Source organism: Carcharodon carcharias, chromosome 9 (genome assembly GCF_017639515.1).
Source record: "Carcharodon carcharias isolate sCarCar2 chromosome 9, sCarCar2.pri, whole genome shotgun sequence".
Taxonomy (NCBI): domain Eukaryota; kingdom Metazoa; phylum Chordata; class Chondrichthyes; order Lamniformes; family Lamnidae; genus Carcharodon; species Carcharodon carcharias.
Genome location: NC_054475.1, coordinates 14,691,519 through 14,715,268, shown reverse-complemented (window position 1 = coordinate 14,715,268; position 23,750 = coordinate 14,691,519). Strand labels below are relative to the sequence as shown.

At 47.8% G+C, this 23,750-nt stretch overlaps 1 protein-coding gene across 5 annotated transcripts in view; it reads left to right on the top strand.

Moving 5' to 3' along the window:
• The first annotated feature begins 246 nt into the window (after window positions 1-246).
• The window catches only part of rhocb (ras homolog family member Cb), a 45,941-nt gene continuing 22,437 nt past the window's right edge, over window positions 247-23,750 (top strand). For 2 of the 5 annotated variants that reach the window (XM_041194993.1, XM_041194989.1), the window contains exons 1-2: window positions 274-383; window positions 10,177-10,280. Coding sequence is in view for 1 of the 5 variants with exons in the window: in XM_041194989.1 (XP_041050923.1) it covers window positions 10,275-10,280 (6 nt within the window). In the remaining 4 variants the exon portion in view is untranslated. Of the gene's footprint in view, window positions 384-10,176; window positions 10,281-23,750 lie in introns of all 5 variants that reach the window. The other 3 variants (XM_041194991.1, XM_041194990.1, XM_041194992.1) reach the window with 2 other exon arrangements.

The window sequence follows — 23,750 nt, the reverse complement described above, 5'->3', positions numbered from 1 at the left end:
TGAAACAACACAGTTGGTAATCTACTATAGGTATCAGCAACCTGGGTCAATCATTCCACTTCTGGACACTGCACTCTAGGGACGATGTCAGGCAGGACTGACCCCAGCTCACCAGTACTAGAAAGAAAGGTTCCAGAGGGGCTTCATGGTTTCATGGGTGGGGGTGGACTGTGCCTTTAAGAAGCAAGGCGGGAGCTGACCAGTTTGAATGGACGGTCCCGTGATGCCTGGCGGGGGCGCGGTCACGTGGCGCTGATGTCACGTGGGGGAGGGGTGTGGGGAATTGCTCATTAACCACCTCCCCCCCCTCCCCCCACTCCTCCTCCAGATCTCGAGCTGAGGCGGTGGCCACGATCTAACCGGCATCGAGTGAGAGGCGGCAGGTGAGGGTTGGGCCCGGGCGGGCGGCGCGTTGCGCCGTGGGGTTGGTGGGGATGGGGGGGAGAGAGAGAGAGAGAGAGAGAGAGAGACACCGGGAGGGAGCGGAGCTGCTCTCGGAGACACAGAGGCACCGAGAGTCGAGGCTTTTCGCCGGCTGCCCGCTTCGCCGCCACACCCAGAGCCGCAGCCTCGGCCTCTGAGAGGAGGGAGCGGCCCGGGCCGAGCGAAGGGATCAAAGGGAGAGCGGGGGCGGCGGCTGGAGAGGAGCGGAGGCCGGTTAGTGGGGGCGGGTGGGGCAGATGCCGGTTAGTGGGGGCGGGCGGGGAAGGGGGGAAAGTGGGGGGGGGGCGGGGAGCGGCTGTTGCTGCTGCCGGTTAATAGGGGGGGGCGCTGCCGTCGTCGTCGTTTAATGGGGAAGGGGGGGTGTGGTTCTGCTGTTTAATGGGGATGGGGGGTGGGGTTCTGTTGCTGTTTAATGGGGATGGGGGGTGGGGTTCTGTTGCTGTTTAATGGGGATGGGGGGGTGGGGTTCTGTTGCTGTTTAATGGGGGGGGTGGGGTTCTGTTGCTGTTTAATGGGGATGGGGGGGTGGGGTTCTGTTGCTATTTAATGGGGATGGGGGGGTGGGGTTCTGTTGCTGTTTAATGGGGAAGGGGGTGGGGTTCTGTTGCTGTTTAATGGGGAAGGGGGTGGGGTTCTGTTGCTGTTTAATGGGGAAGGGGGTGGGGTTCTGTTGCTGTTTAATGGGGAAGGGGGTGGGGTTCTGTTGCTGTTTAATGGGGAAGGGGGTGGGGTTCTGTTGCTGTTTAATGGGGAAGGGGGTGGGGTTCTGTTGCTGTTTAATGGGGAAGGGGGTGGGGTTCTGTTGCTGTTTAATGGGGAAGGGGGTGGGGTTCTGTTGCTGTTTAATGGGGAAGGGGGTGGGGTTCTGTTGCTGTTTAATGGGGAAGGGGGTGGGGTTCTGTTGCTGTTTAATGGGGAAGGGGGTGGGGTTCTGTTGCTGTTTAATGGGGAAGGGGGTGGGGTTCTGTTGCTGTTTAATGGGGGAAGGGGTGGGGTTCTGTTGCTGTTTAATGGGGGAGGGGGGTGGGGTTCTGTTGCTGTTTAATGGGGAAGGGGGTGGGTTCTGTTGCTGTTTAATGGGGAAGGGGGTGGGGTTCTGTTGCTGTTTAATGGGGAAGGGGGTGGGGTTCTGTTGCTGTTTAATGGGGAAGGGGGTGGGGTTCTGTTGCTGTTTAATGGGGAAGGGGGTGGGGTTCTGTTGCTGTTTAATGGGGAAGGGGGTGGGGTTCTGTTGCTGTTTAATGGGGAAGGGGGTGGGGTTCTGTTGCTGTTTAATGGGGAAGGGGGTGGGGTTCTGTTGCTGTTTAATGGGGAAGGGGGTGGGGTTCTGTTGCTGTTTAATGGGGAAGGGGGTGGGGTTCTGTTGCTGTTTAATGGGGAAGGGGGTGGGGTTCTGTTGCTGTTTAATGGGAAGGGGGTGGGGTTCTGTTGCTGTTTAATGGGGAAGGGGGTGGGGTTCTGTTGCTGTTTAATGGGGAAGGGGGTGGGGTTCTGTTGCTGTTTAATGGGGAAGGGGGTGGGGTTCTGTTGCTGTTTAATGGGGAAGGGGGTGGGGTTCTGTTGCTGTTTAATGGGGAAGGGGGTGGGGTTCTGTTGCTGTTTAATGGGGAAGGGGGTGGGGTTCTGTTGCTGTTTAATGGGGAAGGGGGTGGGGTTCTGTTGCTGTTTAATGGGGAAGGGGGTGGGGTTCTGTTGCTGTTTAATGGGGAAGGGGGTGGGGTTCTGTTGCTGTTTAATGGGGAAGGGGGTGGGGTTCTGTTGCTGTTTAATGGGGAAGGGGGTGGGGTTCTGTTGCTGTTTAATGGGGAAGGGGGTGGGGTTCTGTTGCTGTTTAATGGGGAAGGGGGTGGGGTTCTGTTGCTGTTTAATGGGGAAGGGGGTGGGGTTCTGTTGCTGTTTAATGGGGAAGGGGGTGGGGTTCTGTTGCTGTTTAACGGGGAAGGGGGTGGGGTTCTGTTGCTGTTTAACGGGGAAGGGACGGTGTGGGGTTCTGCTGTTTAACGGGGAAGGGACGGTGTGGGGTTCTGCTGTTTAACGGGGAAGGGAGGGTGTGGGGTTCTGCTGGTGTTTAACGGGGAAGGGAGGGTGTGGGGTTCTGCTGGTGTTTAACGGGGAAGGGAGGGTGTGGGGTTCTGCTGGTGTTTAACGGGGAAGGGAGGGTATGGGGTTCTGCTGGTGTTTAACGGGGAAGGGAGGGTGTGGGGTTCTGCTGGTGTTTAACGGGGAAGGGAGGGGGTGGGGTTCTGCTGGTGTTTAACGGGGAAGGGAGGGGGTGGGGTTCTGCTGGTGTTTAACGGGGAAGGGAGGGGGTGGGGTTCTGCTGGTGTTTAACGGGGAAGGGAGGGGGTGGGGTTCTGCTGGTGTTTAACGGGGAAGGGAGGGGGTGGGGTTCTGCTGGTGTTTAACGGGGAAGGGAGGGGGTGGGGTTCTGGTGTTTAACGGGGAAGGGAGGGGGTGGACTTCTGGTGTTTAACGGGGAAGGGAGGGGGCTGGGGGTCTGCTGGTGTTTAACGGGGAAGGGAGGGGGCTGGGGGTCTGCTGGTGTTTAACGGGGAAGGGAGGGGGCTGGGGGTCTGCTGGTGTTTAACGGGGAAGGGAGGGGGCTGGGGGTCTGCTGGTGTTTAACGGGGAAGGGAGGGGGCTGGGGGTCTGCTGGTGTTTAACGGGGAAGGGAGGGGGCTGGGGGTCTGCTGGTGTTTAATGGGGAAGGGGGGTTCTGCTGCCGTTTAATGGGGAAGGGGGGTTCTGCTGCCGTTGTTTAATGGGGAAGAGGGGTTCTGCTGCCGTTGTTTAATGGGGAAGAGGGGGTTCTGCTGCCGTTGTTTAATGGGGAAGAGGGGGTTCTGCTGCCGTTGTTTAATGGGGAAGAGGGGGTTCTGCTGCCGTTGTTTAATGGGGAAGAGGGGGTTCTGCTGCCGTTGTTTAATGGGGAAGAGGGGGTTCTGCTGCCGTTGTTTAATGGGGAAGAGGGGGTTCTGCTGCCGTTGTTTAATGGGGAAGAGGGGGTTCTGCTGCCGTTGTTTAATGGGGAAGAGGGGGTTCTGCTGCCGTTGTTTAATGGGGAAGAGGGGGTTCTGCTGCCGTTGTTTAATGGGGAAGAGGGGGTTCTGCTGCCGTTGTTTAATGGGGAAGAGGGGGTTCTGCTGCCGTTGTTTAATGGGGAAGAGGGGGTTCTGCTGCCGTTGTTTAATGGGGAAGAGGGGGTTCTGCTGCCGTTGTTTAATGGGGAAGAGGGGGTTCTGCTGCCGTTGTTTAATGGGGAAGAGGGGGTTCTGCTGCCGTTGTTTAATGGGGAAGAGGGGGTTCTGCTGCCGTTGTTTAATGGGGAAGAGGGGGTTCTGCTGCCGTTGTTTAATGGGGAAGAGGGGGTTCTGCTGCCGTTGTTTAATGGGGAAGAGGGGGTTCTGCTGCCGTTGTTTAATGGGGAAGAGGGGGTTCTGCTGCCGTTGTTTAATGGGGAAGAGGGGGTTCTGCTGCCGTTGTTTAATGGGGAAGAGGGGGTTCTGCTGCCGTTGTTTAATGGGGAAGAGGGGGTTCTGCTGCCGTTGTTTAATGGGGAAGAGGGGGTTCTGCTGCCGTTGTTTAATGGGGAAGAGGGGGTTCTGCTGCCGTTGTTTAATGGGGAAGAGGGGGTTCTGCTGCCGTTGTTTAATGGGGAAGAGGGGGTTCTGCTGCCGTTGTTTAATGGGGGAAGAGGGGGTTCTGCTGCCGTTGTTTAATGGGGGAAGAGGGGGTTCTGCTGCCGTTGTTTAATGGGGAAGAGGGGGTTCTGCTGCCGTTGTTTAATGGGGGAAGAGGGGGTTCTGCTGCCGTTGTTTAATGGGGGAAGAGGGGGTTCTGCTGCCGTTGTTTAATGGGGGAAGAGGGGGTTCTGCTGCCGTTGTTTAATGGGGGAAGAGGGGGTTCTGCTGCCGTTGTTTAATGGGGGAAGAGGGGGTTCTGCTGCCGTTGTTTAATGGGGGAAGAGGGGGTTCTGCTGCCGTTGTTTAATGGGGGAAGAGGGGGTTCTGCTGCCGTTGTTTAATGGGGGAAGAGGGGGTTCTGCTGCCGTTGTTTAATGGGGAAGAGGGGGTTCTGCTGCCGTTGTTTAATGGGGGAAGAGGGGGTTCTGCTGCCGTTGTTTAATGGGGGAAGAGGGGGTTCTGCTGCCGTTGTTTAATGGGGGAAGAGGGGGTTCTGCTGCCGTTGTTTAATGGGGGAAGAGGGGGTTCTGCTGCCGTTGTTTAATGGGGGAAGAGGGGGTTCTGCTGCCGTTGTTTAATGGGGGAAGAGGGGGTTCTGCTGCCGTTGTTTAATGGGGGAAGAGGGGGTTCTGCTGCCGTTGTTTAATGGGGGAAGAGGGGGTTCTGCTGCCGTTGTTTAATGGGGGAAGAGGGGGTTCTGCTGCCGTTGTTTAATGGGGGAAGAGGGGGTTCTGCTGCCGTTGTTTAATGGGGGAAGAGGGGGTTCTGCTGCCGTTGTTTAATGGGGGAAGAGGGGGTTCTGCTGCCGTTGTTTAATGGGGGAAGAGGGGGTTCTGCTGCCGTTGTTTAATGGGGGAAGAGGGGGTTCTGCTGCCGTTGTTTAATGGGGGAAGAGGGGGTTCTGCTGCCGTTGTTTAATGGGGGAAGAGGGGGTTCTGCTGCCGTTGTTTAATGGGGGAAGAGGGGGTTCTGCTGCCGTTGTTTAATGGGGGAAGAGGGGGTTCTGCTGCCGTTGTTTAATGGGGGAAGAGGGGGTTCTGCTGCCGTTGTTTAATGGGGGAAGAGGGGGTTCTGCTGCCGTTGTTTAATGGGGGAAGAGGGGGTTCTGCTGCCGTTGTTTAATGGGGGAAGAGGGGGTTCTGCTGCCGTTGTTTAATGGGGGAAGAGGGGGTTCTGCTGCCGTTGTTTAATGGGGGAAGAGGGGGTTCTGCTGCCGTTGTTTAATGGGGGAAGAGGGGGTTCTGCTGCCGTTGTTTAATGGGGGAAGAGGGGGTTCTGCTGCCGTTGTTTAATGGGGGAAGAGGGGGTTCTGCTGCCGTTGTTTAATGGGGGAAGAGGGGGTTCTGCTGCCGTTGTTTAATGGGGGAAGAGGGGGTTCTGCTGCCGTTGTTTAATGGGGGAAGAGGGGGTTCTGCTGCCGTTGTTTAATGGGGGAAGAGGGGGTTCTGCTGCCGTTGTTTAATGGGGGAAGAGGGGGTTCTGCTGCCGTTGTTTAATGGGGGAAGAGGGGGTTCTGCTGCCGTTGTTTAATGGGGGAAGAGGGGGTTCTGCTGCCGTTGTTTAATGGGGGAAGAGGGGGTTCTGCTGCCGTTGTTTAATGGGGGAAGAGGGGGTTCTGCTGCCGTTGTTTAATGGGGGAAGAGGGGGTTCTGCTGCCGTTGTTTAATGGGGGAAGAGGGGGTTCTGCTGCCGTTGTTTAATGGGGGAAGAGGGGGTTCTGCTGCCGTTGTTTAATGGGGGAAGAGGGGGTTCTGCTGCCGTTGTTTAATGGGGGAAGAGGGGGTTCTGCTGCCGTTGTTTAATGGGGGAAGAGGGGGTTCTGCTGCCGTTGTTTAATGGGGGAAGAGGGGGTTCTGCTGCCGTTGTTTAATGGGGGAAGAGGGGGTTCTGCTGCCGTTGTTTAATGGGGGAAGAGGGGGTTCTGCTGCCGTTGTTTAATGGGGGAAGAGGGGGTTCTGCTGCCGTTGTTTAATGGGGGAAGAGGGGGTTCTGCTGCCGTTGTTTAATGGGGGAAGAGGGGGTTCTGCTGCCGTTGTTTAATGGGGGAAGAGGGGGTTCTGCTGCCGTTGTTTAATGGGGGAAGAGGGGGTTCTGCTGCCGTTGTTTAATGGGGGAAGAGGGGGTTCTGCTGCCGTTGTTTAATGGGGGAAGAGGGGGTTCTGCTGCCGTTGTTTAATGGGGGAAGAGGGGGTTCTGCTGCCGTTGTTTAATGGGGGAAGAGGGGGTTCTGCTGCCGTTGTTTAATGGGGGAAGAGGGGGTTCTGCTGCCGTTGTTTAATGGGGGAAGAGGGGGTTCTGCTGCCGTTGTTTAATGGGGGAAGAGGGGGTTCTGCTGCCGTTGTTTAATGGGGGAAGAGGGGGTTCTGCTGCCGTTGTTTAATGGGGGAAGAGGGGGTTCTGCTGCCGTTGTTTAATGGGGGAAGAGGGGGTTCTGCTGCCGTTGTTTAATGGGGGAAGAGGGGGTTCTGCTGCCGTTGTTTAATGGGGGAAGAGGGGGTTCTGCTGCCGTTGTTTAATGGGGGAAGAGGGGGTTCTGCTGCCGTTGTTTAATGGGGGAAGAGGGGGTTCTGCTGCCGTTGTTTAATGGGGGAAGAGGGGGTTCTGCTGCCGTTGTTTAATGGGGGAAGAGGGGGTTCTGCTGCCGTTGTTTAATGGGGGAAGAGGGGGTTCTGCTGCCGTTGTTTAATGGGGGAAGAGGGGGTTCTGCTGCCGTTGTTTAATGGGGGAAGAGGGGGTTCTGCTGCCGTTGTTTAATGGGGGAAGAGGGGGTTCTGCTGCCGTTGTTTAATGGGGGAAGAGGGGGTTCTGCTGCCGTTGTTTAATGGGGGAAGAGGGGGTTCTGCTGCCGTTGTTTAATGGGGGAAGAGGGGGTTCTGCTGCCGTTGTTTAATGGGGGAAGAGGGGGTTCTGCTGCCGTTGTTTAATGGGGGAAGAGGGGGTTCTGCTGCCGTTGTTTAATGGGGGAAGAGGGGGTTCTGCTGCCGTTGTTTAATGGGGGAAGAGGGGGTTCTGCTGCCGTTGTTTAATGGGGGAAGAGGGGGTTCTGCTGCCGTTGTTTAATGGGGGAAGAGGGGGTTCTGCTGCCGTTGTTTAATGGGGGAAGAGGGGGTTCTGCTGCCGTTGTTTAATGGGGGAAGAGGGGGTTCTGCTGCCGTTGTTTAATGGGGGAAGAGGGGGTTCTGCTGCCGTTGTTTAATGGGGGAAGAGGGGGTTCTGCTGCCGTTGTTTAATGGGGGAAGAGGGGGTTCTGCTGCCGTTGTTTAATGGGGGAAGAGGGGGGTTCTGCTGCCGTTGTTTAATGGGGGAAGAGGGGGTTCTGCTGCCGTTGTTTAATGGGGGAAGTGGGGGGGTTCTGCTGCCGTTGTTTAATGGGGGAAGTGGGGGGTTCTGCTGCCGTTGTTTAATGGGGGAAGAGGGGGGGTTCTGCTGCCGTTGTTTAATGGGGGAAGAGGGGGGGGTTCTGCTGCCGTTGTTTAATGGGGGAAGTAGGGGGGGTTCTGCTGCCGTTGTTTAATGGGGGAAGTAGGGGGGGGTTCTGCTGCCGTTGTTTAATGGGGGAAGTAGGGGGGGGTTCTGCTGCCGTTGTTTAATGGGGGAAGTAGGGGGGGGTTCTGCTGCCGTTGTTTAATGGGGGAAGTAGGGGGGGTTCTGCTGCCGTTGTTTAATGGGGGAAGTAGGGGGGGGTTCTGCTGCCGTTGTTTAATGGGGGAAGTAGGGGGGGGTTCTGCTGCCGTTGTTTAATGGGGGAAGTAGGGGGGGGTTCTGCTGCCGTTGTTTAATGGGGGAAGTAGGGGGGGGTTCTGCTGCCGTTGTTTAATGGGGGAAGTAGGGGGGGGTTCTGCTGCCGTTGTTTAATGGGGGAAGTAGGGGGGGGTTCTGCTGCCGTTGTTTAATGGGGGAAGTAGGGGGGGGTTCTGCTGCCGTTGTTTAATGGGGGAAGTAGGGGGGGGTTCTGCTGCCGTTGTTTAATGGGGGAAGTAGGGGGGGGTTCTGCTGCCGTTGTTTAATGGGGGAAGTAGGGGGGGGTTCTGCTGCCGTTGTTTAATGGGGGAAGTAGGGGGGGGTTCTGCTGCCGTTGTTTAATGGGGGAAGTAGGGGGGGGTTCTGCTGCCGTTGTTTAATGGGGGAAGTAGGGGGGGGTTCTGCTGCCGTTGTTTAATGGGGGAAGTAGGGGGGGGTTCTGCTGCCGTTGTTTAATGGGGGAAGTAGGGGGGGGTTCTGCTGCCGTTGTTTAATGGGGGAAGTAGGGGGGGGTTCTGCTGCCGTTGTTTAATGGGGGAAGTAGGGGGGGGTTCTGCTGCCGTTGTTTAATGGGGGAAGTAGGGGGGGGTTCTGCTGCCGTTGTTTAATGGGGGAAGTAGGGGGGGGTTCTGCTGCCGTTGTTTAATGGGGGAAGTAGGGGGGGGTTCTGCTGCCGTTGTTTAATGGGGGAAGTAGGGGGGGGGTTCTGCTGCCGTTGTTTAATGGGGGAAGTAGGGGGGGGTTCTGCTGCCGTTGTTTAATGGGGGAAGTAGGGGGGGGTTCTGCTGCCGTTGTTTAATGGGGGAAGTAGGGGGGGGGTTCTGCTGCCGTTGTTTAATGGGGGAAGTAGGGGGGGGGTTCTGCTGCCGTTGTTTAATGGGGGAAGTAGGGGGGGGTTCTGCTGCCGTTGTTTAATGGGGAAGTAGGGGGGGGTTCTGCTGCCGTTGTTTAATGGGGAAAGTAGGGGGGGGTTCTGCTGCCGTTGTTTAATGGGGAAAGTAGGGGGGGGTTCTGCTGCCGTTGTTTAATGGGGAAAGTAGGGGGGGGTTCTGCTGCCGTTGTTTAATGGGGAAAGTAGGGGGGGGGTTCTGCTGCCGGTGTTTAATGGGGAAAGTAGGGGGGGGTTCTGCTGCCGCCGTTTAATGGGAAAGAGTAGGGGGCAGTTGCTGGTTAATGGGGAAGTGCGGGTAGTGGGGAGGGAAGAGATATTGGGATAAGGATTGAAAGCTGGAGTAGGGGTGCTGGAGCTGACTGTATCTGGAGAGGAATGGATGTATCAGGAGTTACGGGTGTTTAGGATGTACTTGTGGTCCTGGCTCATGTTGTGCTTATTATGAACTGTTTTGAAACCTGAGCTGGTGAAATGGTTAAACTTGCTGCTTAATAATTTCCTGTGAAATGATGCTTTGAACCAAGTTGGAAATAATCAGCCAGGGCCCCTGGTCATTGTTGAGGTGAGATTGTCTGGACAGCATGAAGCTTGGCTGATGTACTATCTTTGAAGCAACTTGCTGCCCGTTATGATTCTGGACCAGGCCCTCAAGTTGATTGTACAACCTGTTTAGGGGCAGATTATGTTTTATTTTGTAAAGTAGACCAAATTTGACATTGAAGACACTTGCTAAGAGAATAAAGTCACAGATTTCAGAATTTGAACAAATTAAAGTAAACTTTACATGGTCAGAAAGATAGAACAATCTACAATATCTAGCTTGTACCTCATGAATCCTGAATGTTAAGAATACATGTGAATTAACAGACAAAACTGTGGTTGAACATCACACTGCACTATAAATGGTAGATGTGACCAAGACAGATTCCAAAAATTTCTCAACACTTGAGGACGGTAAGCATTGTTTCAATGAGAATCGTTGAAACACTTTCTTACCAAGGATTCCAGTCTTCACCTTTGAAGATCCTGCCTTGGAGTTCTCCTGAGTCGCTCCAACTAGGACAGCCTGCCTTGCAGTGTTTTGGTCTCGTCTCCTGAGAATCTGTTCCCTTGGATTCCTGAGTCTGCACTCCAGCACCAACACTTGAGCTCAGTTTCTTTTGCTGTGCAGACTACTACTGCTCTAAAGGGGTACCTTTGTCCCAGTGGCCTGCGGGAATCACCAGGAATCTTCCGCTGCCTCCTTGGTTGCCACTTAAGGTCTCCCAACTACAGCCTTTTACTGCTTGGAGCCTCTTTTTTTTGTGCTCTTAACTGGGATGTCTACATGTCCCCTACCTAGGGTTCTTCTCGATTTTTGTGGTGCTCTGCTCCTAGTCATGTGATTGGGGGTTTTCGTGCTTTTTTCTTGTGCAGGTGTGTGTCCTTGGCCTGAACTACAAAATCGCCAGGTGGCACATGCATGGGAACTCCTGAGGCATGCTGTGAGCTGTAGTTCCTGGCCTCTGCTCTTGATGAAGGTAAGTTTGGATCTCAGAACAGTGTAAAGGCTTGGATAGTAGTCCCCCCTCAATTTATTCCCTTCTCAAAGACAATTCCATTCTGCAATAAATTGGGAGAAGATCCCTTACTGTGGGGGGGAGGGAGAGAATGCTTTTAAAAATACAAAGTATACCACTCGCCATCTTTATAGGAGGCCATTTGGCCCACTGTGTCCATGCTCGTTGACGAGCTATCCAGCCAAATGCCACTTTTTTCTACTAGGCCTGTAGTCCTGCAGGTCACGGTTCTTAAAGAAACATTCCAAGTACTTTTCAGTTTCTGCCCCTCCCTTTCAGGTGGTGTTCCAGTTCCCTAATGCCCACTGTGTGGAAAGTTTCCTCATTGTCCCTCTAATTTTCTTACCAGTTACTGTAAACCTATGCCCCTTGGTTTTTGACCCCTTAACCTAAAATTGGTTGTCTTTATTTACTCTATCTAGACCTATGTTTCTACAGCCGTAAATGCTGTTCTAGTACTTCATGGCTTTGCCCTGTCTATCTGTAATCCCTGACCTCAGATATTTGACTTCTATTTTGTGGCCTTCTACTTGTTTCTCTTCCTGTCTGCAGCCTCCTTTAAAAACCACCTTTTAGCCACTCCTAATGTAGCCTTTGTCTCATTATACTGCCTCTAAGTGTTTTGGGGTACTTCTCAGAATTGACGTAATGCAATGGGATCATATTGAGCTTCTGTGATGTAAATTGTTTTATGAAGGACCTGTGTACTGTAATTTCAATGCAATCCACTTCAGTACCACAAAACTTAGAATGTAGCTATAAAAATTCCATTGTGGTAAGTATTGAACATATAAAATCTGTCCACTTTGCAAATCAGAGCTGGTTTTGAGTTTATTCCGGGACCTTTGCTAAATCTGTGGCCAGCCAGGCTGCATGTCTGAACCTTACTTAGAGAGACCACTAAATCAAAGGATTAGACTTTCCTGCATGCTTGAATAGGCCATGGAGACTTAGTCTGGGCTTGTTCAGAGCAGCTAATCATTTGGATAAGGGCATTGTCGTTCCCAGTTTAGTTGGATTAGGGAGAAAGCGGACTAGCAAGAGGGCTAGAAATTCCTGATTGACATCTTGTTGAAGGTAACTGGGAAGGTAGGTGAGGAACTTGGGGTAGGGAGTCTACTAGCTTTTTTGCTCCTTGCCTGCAAAATTCTTGTCTTTTCCCATCTGCCCATACCTGTGTTCACGTCAGATAATGCCACCTACTGCTCATGTGCATTTCCAGTACAAATCACTTTTATTCATTCATGGGATGTGGGCATGGCTGGCTAGGCCAGCATTTATTGCCCGTCCCTAATTGTCCTTGTTCAGAGGGCAGTTAAGAGTCAACCATGTTGCTGTGGGTCTGGAGTCACATGTAGGCCATGGTAGGTTTCCTTCCGTAAAGGACTTTGCAAACTAGAGAGGTTTTTACGACAATCGGCAATGGTTTTGTGGTTGTCATCAGACTTTTTTTTAATTTCAGATTTTTAGTGATTTCAAATTTCACCATTTGCTGTGATGGAGTTTAAACTCAGGTCCTCAGAGCAATACCCTGGGTCTCTGAAATGCTAGTTCAGTGACAATACCACTTCCCCTTGTGTAGCAATTGGCATGTTCAGGATTGATTTTACTGGTCTGAGAACACCTGTATTCATGTAGCATCTTTTAACAACTTCCCTGGATTCTTCACAGGAGCTATCAACACATTTGTGCAAAAGGCCAGAATTGGAAGAGTGCAGAGACTTTAAAGGGTTAGAGATGGAGGGTGAGGTGAGGCCATGGAGGGATTTGTAGAGTTCAGAGTAATTGGAAGCCTGGAGTAGTTGACATTTTTTAACTTCAAATATCATTAGCACAGATGCAGAAGTTTTACAAGTTAACATTGTGCTGTGCAGCATGAGTTTCCCTTTTGCCTACTGCTATATTTGCATTTCATTGTTTTGCATTCCGCTTTGCATTGCAGGTGATGCTTTTATCCTCCAGGTTGCAATACTCTGCATAATCTGGCTAATTTTACCAGTCTGACCCTGTCTCCCATCAGCAAACAGTGTTTGTCCTACTTTTAGTTTCTAATTCTATGTAAGCCAGTAACAAGGTTGTTGGATGCAAATATATTTAATGCTTTACTTTCATTTTGGATTTTAAAATGGACGTCATTGGTGTGACTAGTTTTCTGCAGCAAATTATAACAATGGGGTCACCAATTTGACACTTAACCGTTCCTAGTTACAGTAATTTGGGATCTCTCAAGCATATTATTAAACAATGGATTTGGATTCCATCTTAGTAACTTTAGTCTCCCTACAGGGCAATATAACATTGGGAAACTTTGGAAGAGTGTTTGATTCCTTTATGTGGAGTAATTCTAGTAGCCATCTTTACTGAGAAGTTGACCTTCAAACTTTGCATCCTTTCTAAAATTGCTTGTTTCTATCTCAAATCATTGCCTGACTCAGTCCTCAAATTCTGAAACTCATATGATTTAGTTGCCTCTTATCTTCACTACTTCTGCATACTCTTTGCTAGCCTCCCAATCTCCTTCCCCATATTGCCAGTTCCCCTGTGCAGACTTAAATTTTGTCTTGATCTCTGCGGAACCTCAAACCATCATATCTCTGACCTAGGTTAAATCCCCTTCCACATACTTTCATTTTGGCCTCTTGAATCTCCTTGCCTCAATTGAACTGCCTTTGCTGCAGTTGGTTTGGGGTGAGTGAGACAGCAGGTAGTGCATTGCTCATACCATTTCTAGATGCCCTTGGAGCCAAGTCAGTTGTGCCAAGTGGAACTGGAGTTATCTAGGCCAAACAGGATATTGGGTGGCAGGCAGGTGAATTCTTCTGAAGTTTCAAACTCTCTTCTGGATTGCTCTGTATCTACTCGGCTCCTATACCTGGTATTTTTTTTCCCTGAGGTCCTTTTCATTTTTTTAAAAAACCTGCCTTTTTGACTAAGCTTTGAATCTTCCAGCTTTCTCTCAATTATTTATCTATTTTCTCTGCCTTGTTTAATGAGTCTATGGTTAAAATATGGCTTCATGGCTCCCAGTGCATTGCTTTGTGGAAGGGTTGCATGTCTGTTTGCACAGATGGTTAGGAACCCACCATATGACATGATTAGGGAAGGGGGGCCTCTAATTCCTCCCCTATCCTTTACAGAAACGAGGGCTGTTTGCCCTGCAAGCTCTCCTGGCCAGCGCCATCAAGAGAACTGGGAGTTGTCTTTCCAAAGTTGCAGTGAGCAGAAAAGGGAAAAAAATAACCGTCTGAACAGTCTTGTAAATTGTCCCTTGAGAATATATCTGTCCTGCAGATTGTCTTTCTTTTCAAATTTTGTAGTGGGTGTACTCCTTGCAGGAGTTTGCTTTGTGGAACAGAAATGGCAGAAGTCCAGTAACTGCATCAGTGAGTGCACAGTTACAAATATAGCTGGGTGGGGTTAGTGTGCTGTTGCTGTGGAATTCCCCAGCTTTGTTGGAGGAAATGGGCTGTCTGACCATTTCTTAAAGCTTTTACCATCCTGGAAAGTTGCTAAGGATTTCCAGTCCTACTTTAGTGGTCTCAGTTTCTGATTAACACAACAGTACAGTTCAGATGCAAGAATTTTCTAAAACTATATGCATCAGAGGATATATTTTTTTTTAAAAGTGGAAGGTTTTGATCCCATCTACAGTGATAGCCAGCCATATGAACCTGTGCCTCTGAGTAGGGAGGAAAGGAATCAGTCAGGGCTCTTGTTCTCGATTCCAACCAATGACTTAATATGTCAGTTGGCAGGTTTGGGTTGGACAGTAATGAAAGGCTGCTGACACTGCCCCATTCACATGTGAATAATGGCAAGTTGTGTTGAGTGCTGTCAGTGCTTCAGAAACCATATTTGATTTGTTTTGTGGAGAGAAAAATTGTAATGTGAAAGTCAACCCCTCTTTCTACAAACTTTTTTTAAAAATTATCCAATTTAAGCTTCTAAAGCCAGCTTGAGAAATGTTGCAGGAAGGCAAATGGATGCTTTGTGCCAGCAGAGGCTTAAACCTGATTAGTCAGTTCCTGCTGCAGTGAAATAACTAAACAGGTTCTCTAATAAAAGGGCTCTACTGTGGGGTAAAGCAGTTTATCTGAAAATCTAATTTAGAAGTTTACTCTGGTTAATGTTTGTTTTTAACCCATTAAACAGGACATGTTTATTGTGGCCTGCCTATCATTAGCTATCGTAATAAAAACAAATGGTGGTCTGAAAATTTAGAACTAGGAATAAAAGCGCATTTGCCAAGAGTTTGAGATCTAATTGTGGTTAGTTCAGTTGACTAGAGTGTGGTGCAGCATGAAGTGGATTCAATCCCTCTTCTAGAGATGGTAATTCATGAAGGCTTGCTGTTTGCCTTCCCCATGCTTGGATGTAGAGTAGTACCCTTCAAGCTATCTGACCATATGTCTTTCTCTAACAGATGTCTATGGATTCTGGCTAATATTGAGATGTTGAGGGTTATGGGGGCAGGCAGGAAAGTGGAGTTGAGACCACAATTGGATCAACCATGATCTTATTGAATGACAGAGCAGGCTTGAGGTGCTGAGTAACCTAATTCTTACATTTTTAAGTTCTAATTACCTACCTCTGTCTTAAACGGGAGATCCATTAGGATTCACTGTTCCAGCTTATTAGTTTGGCTTATTTGCCATCCACAAACTAAGTTTGAGTATCTGGTTATAAATGTGAAGAAGTTGAAACTACTGGGTAACAGCTTGCATTTATGTAATGCCTTAACACAACTGGTTGAAGGAATTTAACAGGAACAGGTGGCAAGCTATTGTGAAAACTTATGGAAGGTGATTGAAAGCTTTTAATGTTAGTTCAAGCTAATGATGCTAGCTGAAGGATCTTGGAAAAATTAAACGGGGTAGGAGGTGAAGGTTCAAAGGTGCATGAGGTCAGGGAGATGGAGTAAGCACCAGGCCAGGTTGTAGAGATGAGTTACAATGAGGCTGTGGTGGCATTTATGAATAAGCATTTGAGCTCCATCTGGAAGCAGGGACCCAACATTAAAGACTGAGTTGAGTTGGGTTTAGTAAAATTATTGAAACCTTAGCAAGGATATTCTGGATGTGCATAAGGATTACAGGATCCAGAAGGAATGGTGATGGGTGGGGATGTGGAAATGAGTAAGATCACTGGATACAATATGGGTTTTGAAAATCAATTGAGTTGCACAATGTTGAAACTATTCAAGTTGTAAACAGCCAAGAGGGGAGTTTAACAAGGGTGCAGAGTTTTATCAGAACAAAGATGGTTAAAGAAAGATTTAACGGGTATTCAAAATCGGGGTTTTGATAAGAGTATATTGGGGGGTGCAGGTTGTAAAGAAACTTGCCACTGATGAGGGTCAGTAACCTGGAGGTAGATTTGAGTTAGTTGCCAAAAGAACGAGAGGGAGAGATGTGTTTCTAAACACAGTAAATTGTTTGTACTGCCTGAAAGGGATGATGGAGCAGATTCACTAGCAACTTTCAAAAGGGAATTGGATATATACTTATCAAAGAGAAAATTCCTTGGTAAAGGGAAAGAACAAGGAAGTGGGAAGAAATTCTGATCAATCCCCCAACATGCTCAGACTGCCTAGCTGATGTTGAAGATGGGGTTGTGCACTTGTAATGGAAACCAGTTGTAGGAGGACCAGTGGCTGTACTTGGTGACTAGCTTATTGAATCACTAATCTGTTTTGAATGTTGTAGCGCATAACTGAAAATAAGATACCTCTTCAGTAGCTATAAATGTTCTTGATGGCAATCCTCTGGATTAATGGGTAAAAGCACTGTTGTATTACATAGAGCCACACAAACCAATAGGTCATAGGTTTAATCCCCAGTGTGCTGAGTTAGCTGATCTCAACCAGCATAACAGCACTATGGGTGTACCTACATAGGGACTGCAGTGGTTCAAGAAGGCAGCTCACCACCACCTCGGATAGTTAGGGATGGGCAATAAATGCTTGTCTAGCCAGTGATGCCCATGTGCCATAAGCGAATAATTAAAAAGGCCCATCATTGAGGGCATGACTTAGTTTTCATTTTACCAACCTTGCAATCTGCTGAGATAGTGGAGGCTGCTGGCACTTGTGGAATCAGTGAATGTTGGGGAAGGTGAGGGAGGAGGAATAGTCAGGAATTTTAATCACTTGCTTCCACTTCAAAAGACCTCCCACTTTCTGGAATGCTGCATTAAGTTTATCCTGTTGGCTTATCAAAACTGGTGAATTGCACGTGCTGTATGTCTGAATTGAATTACAGCTGCACATTACTGCTTCATTCTATATTTTCATCTGTGTAAACTTCAGTTTTGATTATTTGCTCTGGGGCAGTGATTGCAGTGTATCTAATTTGTACTTATTGATTTGACACTGCAGTAATTTGCTTCTGTCTTACCTGACACCCATACAAAGTGGGTGATATTTGAAAGTGTTAAATTTTTTTCAGTTCTTCTGCATTAAGATTTGCTAGTAATATTGTTCCTAACATCATTCGCCTTTTAATTTTAAAATCCTGTGCTGATCAGTTGACTTGTTCAATAAAATTTTGACTTGTGCAAGAATAAAAAATTGTCCAAATGGTTTCAGTGCTATTAATGTCTATGTATGGTCTTAACTACCACTGTAACTCAACATGTACCCCTCAATTAGTGCTATCATTTTGAAGTCCCAGGCTAGCTATTTGTTGCAGAAAGAAGTGACTCCTTTCCATGCAGCCTTGAAGAACTTGCATGTATTTTCCACTGGCTATGGCATTTACTGCTCTTGTATGCTGCCTAGCTATGTGCTAGCTATGATTTTCCAAAATTCCTTGGATTTGGAAACAGTCCCACTAGTTGGCAAATGTTACTGCTTTTTCAAGAAAGGAAGCAGAGAAATCGAACTACAGGCCTGTTAGTCTAACATCAGTTTGGGGAAAATGCTGGACTCTTAAGACTTAATACACTTAAAGCACAGTATGATTAGAACTAGTCAACATGCTTTTTCTAAAGGGGAATCCTGTTTGACAAATTTATTAGCCTTTTTTTGATGTAACTAGCAGGATAGATAGAGGAGAACCAGTAGACATGATACATCTGTTTACCCAAAAGACATTCAATAAGGTGCTACATAAGGTTAATAGGTAAGGTGAGGGGCTCATGGGTAACACATTAACCAATCCCCTGTCCATTCTAATGAAGAGAAAACAGTGGGCATAAGCAGGAATTTTTCAAATTGGTGGGCAGTGAATAGTGGAGTGCTACAAGGATCTGGGCTGGGACCATGGCTATTTACAAGTCATTAATATAGTGATAGCAAGCTAGGTGGAATGGTAAGCTGCAGGGAGGACCCAGGTAGCAAAGATATAGACAGGCTAGGAGAGAGGGCAACAAGATGGAGTATAATATAGGGAAGTGTCAAGTTATTCATTTTGGTTGTAAGTAAGCAGAATATCTTTTAAAAGATGAGAAACTTCTAAGTGATGTTCAGAGACTTGTGCTTCTACAAGGAATAGAAAGTTAGTATGCAGGTGCAGCAAGCAATTAGGAAGGCAAATGGCATATTGGCCTTTATTGTGAGGGGATTAGAGGACAAGAAAAGTCTTGCGACCGTACAGAGTTTTGGTGACTGATCTGGAGTACTTTGCAGTTTTGGTTGTCTCATTTAAGAAAGGATATACTTGCAATGGTGGTAGTACAGTGAAGGTTCACTAGATTGTTACATGGCTAAGGGGGTTTTCCTATGAGGCTGAGTAAATTTTGCTTCCCCTTGAGTTAAGGAATGAGACAATGTCATTAAAATCAAAAATTCTGAAGGGGTTTGTAGGATGGATGCTGAGTTTGTTTCCAGTGGCCAGGGAACTTATCCTGAGACTGGTCCCTGAAAACACAGGCAATCTTAGGACTGAGTGAAGAAATTTCTCCATCTCAAAAGGGTTGTGAATCTCTGGAATTCTTTACCCCAGAGGGTTGTGGATGCTCCAACATTAAATATATTTAAAGCTGGGATAAATTTTTGGGGGTTTGAGTTGAGGGATATGAGGCATGAGTGGGGAAAATGGAGTTGAAGCCCAAGACCAGCCATGATGGTGTTGAATGGCTGAGCAGGCTTGATGGGCTGTGTGAGGTGCTGCTCCTGTTTATGTTCTTGTGAAACACTCCCAACAATTAAAAAGGCACATGTTAAAACACCTGAATATCCATCATTGGATTAATTGTGGATTCTGAATGATTCAACATTGAACTGGGCTGAAAATAAACTTGGGTGAATCCACAAATCTATCTTGGCAGAATATAAGGAGTTGGAATATAGCTATATTTTTTCTCTAAGATGAAAGATCAAGAGATTGCTGGGCTGAGCCCTTTGCATCTGGATGTGTGTTTATATATAGTCACAAGTCTCTTCAGCATGCAGCTTTGTCACCTTTCAATAAAGGAACATTGACCATTTGCTGTGCTTTTAATTTTAATTGACCTTCAGGTCTATCCCAAGAGCAGGTGACATCTAACTGACCTCAGGTTGGCATACCAATTAGACCATGGCCCTTTAAATGGGCCCATACAGTTCCTTACCAATGTGCTGTGGGATAATCCATTGTGTTCCTAATTTTACATGATGGATCCTTCAACCTGTTGGGCAGTTTTTGAATTCAAGGAGGTCTGCATTTATTGTCCAGCCCTCAAACCCCCAAAAATTTATCCCAGCTTTAAATATATTTAATGTTGGAGCATCCACAACCCTCTGGGGTAAAGAATTCCAGAGATTCACAACCCTTTTGAGATGGAGAAATTTCTTCACTCAGTCCTAAGATTGCCTGTGTTTTCAGGGACCAGTCTCGGGATAAGTTCCCTGGCCACTGGAAACAAACTTAGCATCCATCCTACAAACCCCTTCAGAATTTTTGATTTCAATGATATTGTCTCATTCCTTAACTCAAGGGGAAGCAAAATTTACTCAGCCTCATAGGAAAACCCCCTTAGCCATGTAACAATCTAGTGAACCTTCACTATACTACCACCATTGCCTTTGAAGATGGTGAGCCACTTCAACTACTACAATCCATCTAATGCAGGTACATGCATTATGCTGTTGGGGGGCGGGGGGGGGGTGGGTCCAGGGTTTTTAGCCTATCAGCAGTGGAGGAATAGTAATATAGTTCAATTTAAGAGTGTGTGGCTTTGAGAGAAATTTGAAGGCGGTGGTGGTTCCATGCATCTGCTGTCTTTGTCCTTCTAGGTGGTAAAAGATTGGGGGGTTGGAAGGTGCTGTCAAAGGAACCTTTAGTCGCTCTTGTAAATTGTGCATACTGCTGGTACTGTGCTGGTGGTAGAGGGAGTAAATGTTTAAGGTGGTGGGTGGGATGATTATTCAAGTGGACTTGTTCTGGATAATGTTGTGCTTCCTGAGTTTTGGAGCTGCACTCATCCAGGCAAGTGGTGTGTATTCTATCTCAATCCTATGCCGTATAGATGCTGAGCAGGCTTTGGGGAGTCAGGAGGTGAATTACTTGCCATAGCATTCCCAGCCCCTAACCTACTTTAGTTGCTGCAGTTTTTGATTTATTCAGTTTATGGTCACTGGTAATGCCATTCGGTGTCAAGGTGATAGGTAAATTCTCAAACAAAAAAAGAAAATGCTGGAAAAACTCTAGTCTAGCAGCATCTGTGGGAGAGAGAGAAACTGAGTTAATGTTTCACGTCCACATGACTCTTCAGAGCTCTGAAGAAGGGTCATATGGATTTCAAATGTTAATGTTTCTCTCCTCAGATGCTGCTGGACCTACTGAGTTTTTCCAGCATCTGCAGTATTTTGCTTTTATCTTGGGTAAATTATCTTGTTGGAGATGGTCATTGCCTGGCACTTCAGGTAACTTTTGTGCCATACATCAGCCCAAGCCTGAATGTTGTCCAGCTATTGCTGCATGTGGGTGCTGACCTCTGGTAGGTGAGGAGTTAAATGGTATGAAATACTGCAGCCTGGTGTTGAAGCAACTGACGATGGCTGGGCCTCAGGCTCTACCCTGAGGAACTTGTGCAGTTATGTCCTGGGACAGAGATTTGTCCTCCAACCTCAACCATCTTTCTTTTGTTAGGCATGCCTCAAACTAGTGAGGTTTCCCCCAGATTTCCATTGACTTCAGCCTTGCTAGGGATCAATGCCACACTTGTCAAATGCTACCTAGATGTCAGGCAATCACTCATCTCACCTTGTCTTTAATTTGGCACTCTTGGCAATGTATGGACCAAGGCTGTAATGTGGTCAGGAACCAAGTGGCCCTGGTGAAACCCCAGCTGGGTATCAGTGAGCATGTTGCTAAGTGCTGCTTGATAGAAGTGTCAAAGACACCTTGTGTGTCTTTGCTGAATTGAATTAGTCTTTTTGTGAGCTGGATATAACCTGGGCAATTTTCCACATTCTAGTAGATGCTAATGTTTTGCTTTGCTGGAACAGCTTGGCTAGAAGTACAGCTAGTTCTGAATTTTGAGTCTGTTTCAGCTGGGATGTTGTCTAGGCCTGTAGCCTTTGTAGCCAGTGCCTTGAGCCATTTGTTACATGACATGGCTTGAATTGAATTTGCTGAAGACTGACATGTGATGCAGACTACCTCAGGAGGCAGAGATGGATCATCCAAATGTTTCAACCTTGTCTTTTGCACTGACATACTGAGCTCTGCATTCATGACTGGTGGGGCTTTGAGATCCACTAGTTGTGGGATTGCTTGGCTCTGTTAACATGCTGCTTCTGTTTAGCATGGATGTAGCCCTCTTGTACCTTTGCCAGGTTGTTCCCTCACTATTAAGTGTGCTTGGTGCTGCTCCTGGTATACTCCTGTACTCGCCATTGAACCAGGATTAATTCCCCTGGTTTGATGGTAGTAAGGGATATGCTGGGCCATGAGGTTAGATTGTGGCTGAATATAATTCTGCTCATGCCCACAGCAGCACATGGATGCTTAGTTTTGAGCTGTTAGGATAGATTTAGAACACACCTATCTAGCATGGCGCTATTGGCACACAACACAATAGACAAACTCTGAAGACAGGACTTCATCTCAAGACTGATCACTTCTAACAATGTCATGGATAGATGCATCTATGTAGTATTATAAGAGATGGCTGATTTGTGGGAGGATGAGGGACTAAAGCTTGTGAATTGCTGCAACCATACTTGTATTCCTAGGCTAGTGACCAACTCCAGTCCCTGAATTGATGGAAGTTGGGAGCATGTGAGAACAGAGCTCTGGCACTGTTACCCCCTGGTCAGAATTGGATTCAAGTGCTCCGCACAGGACTGAGCACATTGATGCATAAGAACTGTGAAAAGTAGTACAGCACTCTGCCATTTCATATGGATGTTAAATGTGACCAGGCACTTTCAAAACAGCGGTTCTAGTGGCCTGCCCAACTTTCATCCTTTGACCAATATTACCAAAAACTGAATTTTGGACACAGCAGCCACATTAAACACAGGTAACTATGCAAGTATTCATGCCTGTGCTGCACTTTGGTTTATGCCAGTTATGTTCTAAAAGGCATTATATAAATTTAATTTTATTTCTCTTATCTATGCTCTTTCACCATGTCCCTGTCACTGTTGAATTGTCAGCAGTAATGACCCAGGATTTATCACTTAGCTTGGAAACCAGAACCTCATTACCCAGGCAACAGTTTGCAGACCAATTGGAAGTTGTCATTTGACCAGCTTTAGTGTTTAGTTTCAAGTCAGACCAATGGTGAAAAGGATTAGATATCCATGGTGACCATGGATGAATGTTATGAGGCAAGGTCAGTTGACATTGTACATGTGACTGTTCCCTGATCTTGCCAATTTGAATTCTAGGCTGCTTATTCTTGATGTGAACTCGAAGTTATAGGCCAGTTGAGTTTTAGTTCAGTGGCATCTTAAGCAGCTTGCTGGAATAATAAAAGGACCGTGTAAATACTGGATGAATTGGCAACAAAAGATTGATCTTGCCAACTTGCGAAGTTAATTTATTATATACAGTTCTGTGGGTGCTGGTACTTAAGGCTCACAAAGACTACTTGACAATTAGTGCCAGCAGTTTGCTTGTGGGGCTTGTCACAGCACAGTCTGAGCTTCCCCACACAGCATTTACTTGCACTTGGAGTGCTCGTACAGTGATAGGGGAACCTGAGTGTACAGAGGCTGTTTGTAGCAAACATTGTCCTAGCCAAGTTGGTCTTAGCACACATTAGAGCTTCCTTTCTGGCTTGGCTACTTGATGAACTTGACCATGTTTCCATGTAGATAAATTTAATAGGCACTTGCTTTACACAAGTAATTAAATACTCCTGGGGGGAAAATGGTGAACAAAGCTGTAGATTTTATGCTATTTGTTATATAATTTAATGGTGTTTGATATACTGGCTCTGCTTTCAATGGTCACAGGAGTAGAATTACTGACTAATGCCCTTAACGTGTGATTTTCCCCAACGATGCCTGGGGTCATGGGGGAAGAGTGAACAAGCAGCCACATCACATGGGAGATTTGAGCCAGGGGACCAGATGCTGAGCCTCTAGACTTGGCACTAAAGTAATTCTCATGTGCTATGCCCATCTGGAATTTTATGCCAGCTTCCCCAAGTTAATCCATTTTGTGGTTCAATCTTATACATTGAGTCCCTTCTGTTGGCCCAAATGGCCAGTTGTTCCTAACGGTGAGTTTTGGTAGGCTGACTTGAACATCAGGTGAACCCAGTGTTGCCCTTGCCCAAACATTCACAGGTACCCTTTTCAGCAAAGATTACTAACAGTGATCAGACATTATTCTGTTACTACTTTAAAAGGTGCTGAGGCTACTTGCTGCAACCCTGCCACTGCTGTTGCGATCAACTAATCCGGCAGAGATTGGAAATAGACTGGGACATCTCAAGTTTTTATATTGCTGTTATGTGCAAAGTAATTTAATGATGCATTAACTTAATTGCTGCAACTTAACCAAGATGTTGGGGGTTCTGTGGGGCCAAGTAACTAAGACAGGCAGTCGACTATTTTAAGTAATTATTTTAAGAAGCAACAGTTTAGATATGATGCATTCTCTAATTAGAGTATACAACCTGTGACCATTGAGTAGTTTACTCATCCCAGAGGACAGTAAGACAGTTGGCACTGAAAGCATTCTGCTTTCTGGTCAAGGTGTTGGGGAAGGCTTCCTCTGATCCCCTCTTCCATCTGAAAAAGTTGCTGCCAACAGGCATTGCCACCTCACCAGGACTGTATAACACCAATATATATACCCTTTGTGTGGGGGCTGGTAGCTTACCCAGTGTCAATCATCTATCGTAACTATCCTGACTAGTGGATGCAAAACAGTACTCCAAACATCAGAGTGGTACCCCACACACATACACACACATATACACACGCACGTACACACGCGCATACACACGTGCGTACGCACACGCACACACACACACACACGCGCGCACACA